We start from the raw sequence: 10,916 nt of genomic DNA, 5'->3' as shown, positions 1-10,916 counted from the left end.
GAATTGTAAAAATGGTTTATTTTGTATTTTAAAAGTGCTCAAAACAGTATTCCTGAAAATTTATCAAAAAATATTGCATAGAATAACAACTTGAAGTTTCACAAGTGCTATAATCAAGTTTAAAAACGAAAGATTTATTTCAGTCAAAGTAAATCAGTAACAACTGTGACCCGTCTTGGAGGCTATGACAAGTACCAAGTGCATTGACGAGTTCTCTTTTCGAAGGCTTGTTTTTTTTTAGGTTGCTGAGCAGTATAACCCAATGACAGAGGTAAATGTATGGTGAAGTCAGGCTTACAGACATAAGTTTTGAGCATAAAAAAGACGATCACTGTAGGACTACTGGTAAAGTCATGAAAAGCTGTGCGCAGTTTTATTTTCTTTGTTTTCTATCTTTACATTCCAAAAAGTCGCAGTCCCTGGCCTATAACCATTATGAAAGTTTTCTCACAAATTCATTGTACATCTCATTTTTTTTAAACATATAGGATTAATAGTTTAGGCATGTACTGTAGGTGGCATGATTTCATCAAAAAAAGGCTAATTTTTACTTAGGAAATCAAAAAACAATAAATAAAAAGGTGCTAACTTTAGCATTTAGACTTCAAATCTTAGGTATAATATACTGTATATACTGCACACAATGTGATACCAAATCCTCAAGCTCTCCTGATGATAACTCTCCACAGACTATTTTAAAACATATAAATGCAAAACTTTTAGAGAGAGTGTGAGAGAGAGAGAGGGAGAGAGAGTGAGAGAATGAGAGAGTGTGTGGTGTGTGTGTATGTATGTATGTGTGTCCATGTATCCATGTGTCTATGAGAGCACAAAAGAGGGAAGAAGAGAGGGAGAAAGTTTGAGAGGAGATCTGGGAAAAGAAAAGATTTTTAAAAAACCCTACCAAAATAGATTCAAGGTCTTTTTCCCAAAAAAGTGATTAAACATAAAAATGTCTGTAACTAGACAAAGCAACTAGATCAGCAATATTTAAAAAAATTAAAATCATTACAACAAAACAGTCCAACAAAATGAATTATTTTGCATTTTTCTCACCTAGGGCACACTAACAAGACCCAAATATATTAATGTCACTACACACTGGCAAGTGGGCCATGTCATTTACTGTTGTGTCTGGAATTTGGAGGGGAAGAAATACAGCATTCAAAAGCTGAAACGTTACCAGATGATTCAACAGTCACCGTGGTAATGGTAGACTCAGAACATTAACAAAGGATGGCATTGCGGAGCTCAGATTACAAGCACCATGATAGACAGCTGAGTAATGAGGTGTTCAATTATGCATTATTCAAGAGCTACAACACGTTTGAAAAACAAGCTCTTTGTTGTGATTGCTAGTCATTTCTAGACAGGTAACCTTTAAACATATTTTAGGAAAGCTTTGGGATATTCTTTTTCTGAAATGACAAGGCTACTAAAACTCATGCACTCCGCAAAAAACCTCATGCAGTAGTTAAGGTAAACCATCCAAGCAGTTTTATTCATTAATATTCATAAATACACACAGCAGCTTCATTAGAGATTTTTCAATTTGTTTTCCTCTTCGGTTGAATGTGGAGTATTAGGAGAGCCTTTTGCATGTCAAGGTACAGGAAGCAGAGATTGCCTCTGGCACTGCTACCTACATTTACCTGCTAGAAGTAAAAATTAGTAAGTGGAATCAATTCTTATTTTTTTTCTTCCTTGAATGTACACAATGTAACAAGAGTGACAGACCTGAAATTACAATCACCAAACAAACCCAAAGATAGCTGTTGTCCACTTTCATTGGCAGTTACAGCACAGAGGACATTGTCTGCAAAGTGGGACATCATCAAAGAGGATGTGGCGGAGGCTCATTTCCTTTATTATTCTCTTTTAAATTTAGGTTTTCTAAAGCAACATCTAAAGGCATAATATCTACACAGCCAATAGCACCAAAATCTGTGAATTCCCCTCGTTCATCCTCATCTGAGGATGAACTTTCTTCTTGCATCAGGGTGGAGAGGAGAAGCTCCTGCACAAACAGGCTGTGATCTGCACGCTCACTTTCCAGTGACTGACGTTCTCCTTCAGACATTTTCGGTTCATTCAACCTGTGGATAGCACACAAAGTAAATTTTATCCAGAGTCAAAACTCCAATGTTAATCTCAACCTTGTACAAGTTATGTGCTTAAATCCAGCATTTGCACGTTCTAACTGCATTAAAAAATAACTTTTTATTTCAATTTAATGCTCTAACTCAGAGACTGAATGCTTCTCCCAAAATAATCATTGTTAAAAGAAGATGCCCTGCATTTCTTGTGAAATAATTTTCAGAACTAATGCAACTGAGAAAATAAATCACATCACAATAAATACAGGTTGAGTACCCCTTTATCCAAAATTCCAAAACTTCTGAAATTCTTGAGTGCTGATGTCACAAATGGAAAAGTCCACAAAGTGCTAGGAAGAATCCTAGGCAACCTGCATGTCTCTGCACACCAGAGACAGTTCTGAGAAGTGATCTCACACATGTAATGAACAGAAGTTAATGAAAAATAGAAAAACACCGCATAAAGCATGAAGATCTCGTTCATGAATGAGTCGATTCGTCAGCATCGAAGTAATTATATGCCAGTTAACAATGTGCTGATTATGAAATAAGCAAAGACCAATCACAACAAACTAAAAACTGAAGGTAATTGTGAATATTCAGCAGTCTGGATGCAGAATTTTTTTAAGTATCCGCTGATCATGAAACAGAGAAATTCATTGATGAGCTTGCCAAAATCATTGCTGATGAAAATCTAACAGCAGAACAAGTCTACAATGTTGATTGTTTTTACACCTTTTATAAAACCTAAGCAAATACAAATAGAGGGTACTGTAACCATTTGATCAAAACAAGGTGGAGTCTGAAAGCCTGCTGCTGTTTATTTTCAACAGCTGATTCAGCTTTTCTCCTGATGCTACTGTAGTGCTTATTTTTATTGTTTTTACTTAATTTTTACTGTTAAGTAATGAACAAATGTAAGGCAAAGACTGCTTACCAATAGCACATAAATTCAGAGTCAGAAATGATGGTGATCTCAAGCTATCTCATATAATTCCACAATCCAAAAAGAATCCAAAATACTTCCAGCCCCAAGTATTTTGGATAAGAGGGACGCAAACTGTATCATGGTTTCATATATCTTTTTATCAGACCTTGTCTCAATTCAAAGGCTTGGATACAACAGACATGTAAAGCATGTTTCCAAGCATGGGCGAGTCTAGAACCAGAGGGGACAGCCCCAGAATAAAAGGACATCATTTCAGAATAGAGAATATGAATTTCTAAAGACAGAGGGTGAATTTGTGAAACTTGTTGAAGGCCACATCATTGGGTATTAAAGTGACACACTGAAAGATTATTGATTAGTAATGGCATCAAGGGTCATAGAGAGGGCAGAAAAATGGGGTTGAAATGTAAAACTAATCAGCCATGGTCAAATGGCAGAGCAGACTCTTGGGCTAAATGGTCTAATTCTGTTCCTGTATCTACTGGCTTAATTCAAGCACTAATGGCTCGAACCAACATAACCACAATATTATGTAAAGATCACATGACCAATTTACGTGTCATTTCAAAATCAAAATAAACTTCAATACCCCAAAATATAACACATTCTTCCATTGTCAGTGTTAGATAAACAGTCTCCGTGAAATCACAAGGTTTTTAATTTAAAAAAAGGTGTTTTAGAGACTGACCACATCTGGGGGAAAAAAAATCAATCCTAAATAATTCTTAATTCACTTTTAAACCAGGTTGCACAACTATTTTGCAACCTTCCACATCAGATCAATATATTCATCCGGATTGAATTCCTTCACAATTTTCTTTATTCCAAACACCTCAGTTTCTAAACATATATATGAAAATCCCTCAACCTTTGGATCATTCCAGTAAATCTTTTCTGCACTCACTCTCAGAGCTTCACATCTTTCTTAGCATGCAGTAACCAAAGCTTGATGCAATATTCCAGTTGAAGCCTAACCAATACAAGTTCAAAAGAATTTGATTTTATGATTTCCAGGTACTATTTCTCTCTCTCTATTCTCCTTTTGTCTACCATCGTCCAGTATGAAAAACAACCATTCTCAGCCCTCTGCATTTAGGTCAATTTCCTATTCAGACTGCCACTGTCACTTCCATAAGCCTCAACTTTGAAAAGACTGAAATTCATAGTCAAATCTACTGTATTCTTTCTGTTGCAATCCATTTTTGAGTTCTTCCTCTAGAAATCAAGAATTTAATTTCCTTAAATTTATTTTGAACTTTGAAATTGTAATCTGTATCAGCCACAGCATTTAACATCAGTTGCCTAATGCATAGTTCTCCTTGTACCATTATTTTTATCACTACAACCCAACATCTACTCTTCCTAATGAGAAACCACATGCTAATTGACATAATTTCCTAATTACAAGAAACTTGATGACTCTAAAAAGCTTTAGTAAAATATTTTTAAAAAACTAGCTGCTGCTCAGCAGAACAAGGAATGCTGGCATTGCCAGTGATGCAATGTCAGTTGCACTTGATATCTTAGGATGCATCAAATTGTTTTGATTAATGCATCAAAACAATATTCACTAAAAAAAATCCCAAAGACAACCAGAACTCTTCTACAGAAGGACTTCCATGGGATTATAACATGGACCCACAGTGTATTCAAAAGTGCAGCACTCTCCAATTAATATATTTCAAAATTCAAGAATGCAGTTCCTTTGAGTATTAAAGAAAAGAGGAACTGGGAGAAATTTGAATGCAACAGTCCATTCCAATAGTAACATGGGAAAAGTCATCATGGCACAGTGAGGACTATAGTATTTTGAGGCAATTAGTTACTATACTCAACAATTTGTGCTAGTTGTTCAAGAGAGCATCACCGGCAATGCCAGAATTCCTTGTTCCTCTGAGCAACAGCTAGTCAAGTAGGTCATAACATGTAGATTTCCAACACAGAAGGACATAGTCCTATACCGGGGGTCGGCAACCCGCGGCTCCGGAGCCACATTTGGCTCTTTTACGTCTGTGCTGCGGCTCCCTGTTGCTTTGGGAAATAATTGGTCAGTATTTAATTAAAATGTATTTTATGTTAGTTTGTTAGTTTTTGAAATGTAATTCTAAATTTGAAGATTATGGTGATCTTGTACAATCTAAATAAGACATTGTGGCGACCCATTTCCTGACACATCCGAACCGGCTCACAATTAGCCAGCGTTCAGGCTAAGGGAGATAGCCTACGGGGGCTTGTGAGTACGTGTCTTTTGCAGCATCTGCGCCCATGGGGGCGGGTTGAGGGAGGCTTAAAAGCAAGGCTGTTTAGTTCGAATAAAGCTATCTTTGACTGCAGTTTACTGACTGCGTGTAGCACACCGCTACAACGTGTTTTTATCGCTAGCTGTCCAGAGGGGAGGTGCTGAAACGCTTTGTCGCGTGTCTGGAAGAAGTGAAAACTTTCCTGGGCAGCAAAGGGCTCACCTTTCCTGAGCTGGAACAGCCAGAGTGGCTGGAAAAGCTACACTTCATGGTAGACATGACAGCGCACCTGAACACGCTGAACACAGCTCTTCAGGGGTAAGGACGTACAGCCCTGCACATGTTGGAGGATGTTTTGGCATTCGAGCGCAAGTTGACAGTGCTTGCCAGAGATTTACAGAAAGGCACATTGTCTCACTTCCCCAATTTGAGAGAGTTCAAACAAGGTCACGACATGATAAATTCGGAGTATTTACATTCTGCAATCATCGCAATGCAAACATCGTTTGGGAAACGCTTCTGTGAGTTCAGAGAGGAAAAAAAACACATTATCCTTCCCGGTCACTCCCCTAAGCATCGATCCATCCCTACTGAATACGACTGCATTGTCAGGTGTGAGTCAACCTGACCAAGTATGATAAATACTTTAATTGCCTATTATTTTACGTATATTCATATGTTTTCATTGTTCAGTGAAATAGTCCTTTTATTTTTCAGGTTGACAGCTGGCTGACGTTATTTTTGGTTTGCTGCTGGCGGCAAATTTAAGTTTGGCATTTTTCATAAATACAAGAAGGACTCAAATAGACGTTGAGTATTTTACTTAAAAGTAACCTTCAACCCAACGTCTTTTTTTCGGAGTTCAAAATGCTTTTGTTGCATGCAGAAATGTAATTTCGTTTTCTCTGCAGGAGTTCATCAATTTCATAAATGCAACACATTATAGTTTGTTTATACATAGCATAAAGGCAAAACAAAACGTTTTATGCAGTGTTATTTCATTTTAAATGTCAAACGGGTTTTGCGGCTCCCAGTGTTTTCTTTTCTGTGGGAAACGGGTCCAAGTGGCTCTTTCAGTGGTAAAGGTTGCTGACCCCTGTCCTATACTAACCATTATTCATCTTTACTATGTATTTCAGATTTCATTACCAAAACCAACCACCTACAGTAGCAGGATTGGAACTCTAATCCTTAATAAATAGACTACATTTCAGCTGCTTCTTCATTAACTTGGCTAATACCAGGTTCCAAGGTTGAGTGAGTTCCAAGCCGAGGAGTGGTAGTGGGGATAAGCTCTCACTACCTAAAAGTGTTCCTCACAGCATGTGCCTCAAATAGCCTCTGACAACAAAGTCCAACTCCTGGCCTTCTCATGTGGCTTAGCCTCTAAAACCAGCAGAACTGCTTCTACTAACAGGAGAAGGGGTGAAGGCGGGTCCTGGCACCTTAAAACCAGTGCTTCGGGTAGATGGAGCTCGTCAGCCTGGGAAGGCTGTCCATCTAAGAGAGGAAAAACACTGATTTCAAACCTCCACTGCCTTGTGGCCATACCCACTCATGGGCAAGGCTTTAGGAGTAAACCCTGAGGGCAAATCTGGAGCTGGAGTCCCTAAAGTAGTCCGACGTTGTCTTCAACCTCGCCCTGGCAACTCCTGAGATGTCAATGGTGCCAAGCTGTATTGGTCCTTGTCCTTCCATTGGACAACATCGGTGTTGTGGAGAGGGGAGACTTGCTGCTTGGGCGACTGCTGGTCTTCCATACAACCTTGCCCAGGTCTGCGCCCTGGAGAGGACAATCCAACGTTGCCTCACTGCGACGGCACAACACGGAAAGCAGCAGTCTACCTGAATGCGCTCGGACTTTCCAGGCACAGATCCATGGTCTCGTGAGACTAACGGATGAAATCCAATCCACCAGGAATTACAGATTTCCAATATATATAATTTTGCCATTATAGTTTGTTTTATGGAACAATAGCATTAGAGACTCTAAACAATAGCAGAGAAGGAATTACAGGATCACTTACTCCAGAAAACAACCAAATTTCAGAGGACAGCAAAAGTACAGGGAAGAGGGAGAGTGAACAAACAGAAAAAAACCTGCCTATTAATCCCATCCAATAGTGAAAATTGCTTGCACCTGTGAGGATAAACATGATGGTTGCAGGGAGGACACCACAACACTAGCCAATGTACTATGGAACAGTAATGAAGGAGCCTCATTAAGAAAGGCCAAGCAAGCCCTTGGGTTCAAAGATGACTTGCTTCAACACCAATCCCAAAGAAATGGAAGAAGGCTATGAATTCTAATATGAATGGTTTTTTGCACACAAGCTACCACATGGTCTTTTGCAGAACAAGGTCTTAATTGGTTCAAATGGCAAACAGATGCAACTGGAGACCACAATCTGCTCAAGAAACTTAGCAAATACATTCATTCGAACTCTATGTAGATGCGTGCACACAAAGATTTTCCTTGAAACTCTCCCTCACACGAACTCCATTCTGAACTCTTCCCTCCTTCAGCGCCCCTAACTCTGCCCCTCCTAACTGCTTCCCACAGTCACCCCCTTCTCCTTCACTCAACTCATTCTCTTTTAGTGAACCTCCCAATTTCCTCACTACCCTACTTGCCTCACATGCCCAAAAGAATCTACTTCCAGCCCCTCACTCTCTTGGAACACAGCCAACCAAAACACCAATGCTACGTGTTCTCTTCAGAGCCAGCCCTGAATAGCAATAGGCCCATCCATCTGCTAGTCCCAGCAGCCATACAGAAAAACTTGAAAGAACCTTCAGACATTGCCCCCTTTACAGCTTCTGTCATATTGCTATCCTCTGGTACCTGCAGAGGGGTTGGTGAATCTCAGTGCACAAGTGGCCACTAGATGGTATTCACCTAGTCAGAGCAGGAACTCAGCAATCAGCTGCCATCATAACTCGGTCTATATTTTGACTCTTAAACCCAGGGGGTGGGGTTGGGTTCCATACACCACCAATAGGGGGCAAACTCATAACATCACATCAATTTGAGGGAATCCTCTCAGCTATGCTCCCTCTAAGCTGTGCTCGTGTGCACGCGCACACACGTTTTTCAACCAGTGCACAAAGGAAATTAATGTGCGCACAAAAGGTTAGTTACCCAAAATAATGTAGTAATTAACAATTATACTTATTGAAGATAATCTTAAATGTCTAAAATATCATGATTTTCTAGCTGAAAATATTGTAATAGTTTAATTATTTCAAACTTTGCTCAAATGGTGGCATTTGTACTTCAAAATGAACAGTTTTGTGACCTTGCACAGTTGATGAACATTGGGGGAATCTTTCTTGCATCTAGTGCGGACTGTGAGCCTAATGAATCAACTCAAAAGCAAGCTGAGAAACCGTTTAGGTGAATGTCATTTGGATATGTTAATGAGAATCAAAAGCTATCAATTGGATGGAAGTTCTATTAGTCTAGATAGAGTTTACAAAGAATGGGTAAATGCCAAAGACAGGAGAGAGAAAAAATAACTGAGTGACTTAAATATGTATGTTATTTTGTTGTTATCCTGTGCCATTTTATGTCAAATATTTTGTAAACCTACATAATCTGTGCCATGTGCGCACAACCTTCTGTCACAGGAAAAAAAATTGCACAACATAAGATCCTTGCGCACACTTACTAAAAATCATTAGAAGGAACATTGCCTGTTAGTTACAACTAAAAGTAGAGAAAGCATTTGAGATAACAGAGAATCTTAAGTCCATGTATTGACAGAATGCAGAAGCCCAAATGAAGTGTCTGAAAGAGAACACTTCCTTCTACATTAACACCATTTTTACTGCTCTTTCATCGAGCACCTCTAGCCCCAACTGTAGTAAAATCTGCTGGACCCACAATGGATTAATCAGATGCTTCAGAACCTACAAATACTGTAGAAGGTCATCCTAATTCCTAAGGAGGGAAACACCAGGACATAAAAAAGTAATACTACACCTGTGCACTTTACCTGGAAGGATGTGAAAAAGGTAAACAATACTAAGTGAAGGACTTTAAATTTGAGACACAAGGAGGAGTGGAATTTGTTGAAAATACAATCCAAAGAGAAAATAAATCAAACTAAAGGTCAGACTAAAGCAAGGAACAAGTCTAATACAGCCTTTTAATGGGCAAGATTGACATTTAATTTGGGGAGAAGGTTAAAGAATGGCGTCCAGGGAGCCCTTTGTCAGCTCTGTGCATTGTGATATAAAGAGCATTGAAATGGAAAACCACACATAAGCTTAACTGTTTATGAGAGGAAAACATCAACAATTTGAATTTCATACACACAAAAGACCTGGATTATTGTTATACCTTCTGATGTTGCAATAAAGTGATGAGAATGGTTATTTGCAATGAAAAGCAGATCACCAAACCCAGTTCAGGTTCACCCTCCTATAGCTTACATTTTAATACAGTGCTTTATCATTAGATAAATTGTAAATTTAAGGAATAAAAAGTAAACACTATGCATATCAGTCAAACTATTGCTGGAAATCAATATCGGTGCTTCCATCTGCAGCTTCATGGAGGAAGATAATTTTGATAAAGCAGCACATCATGTAAATAAGAATACAAATGTTTTCAAGGTTCATTTTGTTTCACAAGGCAAAACTGTTTTGTCAGATCCCTTTGGACCAATTATTCTTACCTTGTGAGCAAGAACTGGGAATTTTGGGAGGCTTGGTGACTGTTTTCTGTGGTGGTTGTGTTGTTGGTCACTGTAGTCTGTGTGACTGTGGTGCTGAGACTGCCTGTGTTGGTGCGTCTTGTCGCATTACGTGCAGATTCCAGCTGTTGCCGTGCTGCCTGTGCTTGCTGCCTCTCCAACTGCAGCTGCATTTGCAGCTGTTGTAACTGAGAAGCAGAAGGACCAGAGGAATTGAGTTGTCCTCCAGCAGAACGTCTCACACCTGATAACTGCGATAACAGTTCTGCAACAAATAGAGACAATTTAAGAGCAGGCTGTTATCTTGACAAAGATAATCGGGAAATACTGGAACATGTCTATCAGTACCTGTAGAGAAAGAAGATAGTGATTCAGGTGGTCATAGACAAATTGATGTCCACTCCCTCCTCCTATAGCGAAGAACACAAAATACTTGTGCAGATGTTTCAACATGCAGTGCCTAATAGACACTAGCCAAAACATGGTGTTGACAGAGTGAAATCTTAATCCAGTAAATAAAGTGAGTGGGCTCTGCTGCATCTAAACATACAATGCTCTTGCACACTCATAAACAAAGCTGCAAGCTTTTAAAATAATAATGCTTCCACCCACCACCTCCAACCATCCGCCTCTCCCATGAACATGAACCTCCATTTCGCGTCACTTGTTGCAACCTCCACCCTTAAATTGCTCTCTTTGGCTTAGGTCAACTGTTTCACAGTTGAGGAAACAGATTTACAAATTGGAAAAGGTTATGTTGAATTATTAATTTAGAAGATTTAAACTTGGATCAGATTAGAAACCAGACATGCCAAATGAGAATAGTATTTGAGAGGCTGGATAACAATTTGGAGGTACAAGTTTAGATTTCATCATGGTAACTAGGGAATGTTAAAATCATTCGAATAAATAACATTGATAATGGTAGAAC

The 10,916-nt window shown here is 39.0% G+C and overlaps 1 protein-coding gene across 1 annotated transcript in view; it reads right to left on the bottom strand.

Moving 5' to 3' along the window:
- Positions 1-346: 346 nt before the first annotated feature.
- kcmf1 (potassium channel modulatory factor 1) overlaps positions 347-10,916 on the bottom strand; it is a 132,318-nt gene continuing 121,748 nt past the window's right edge. Inside the window, exons 6-7 of the mRNA XM_059970080.1 lie at positions 9,968-10,250; positions 347-2,096 (exon numbers count right to left, since the gene is read on the bottom strand). Of these exons, the coding sequence (XP_059826063.1) occupies positions 1,835-2,096; positions 9,968-10,250 (545 nt within the window). The 3' untranslated portion in view covers positions 347-1,834. The remainder of the gene's footprint in view (positions 2,097-9,967; positions 10,251-10,916) is intronic.

Source organism: Hypanus sabinus, chromosome 5, assembly GCF_030144855.1.
Source record: "Hypanus sabinus isolate sHypSab1 chromosome 5, sHypSab1.hap1, whole genome shotgun sequence".
In the NCBI taxonomy this organism is placed as follows: domain Eukaryota; kingdom Metazoa; phylum Chordata; class Chondrichthyes; order Myliobatiformes; family Dasyatidae; genus Hypanus; species Hypanus sabinus.
Note: the sequence above shows the minus strand (reverse complement) of the source record. Positions and strands in the feature narration are given on the sequence as shown.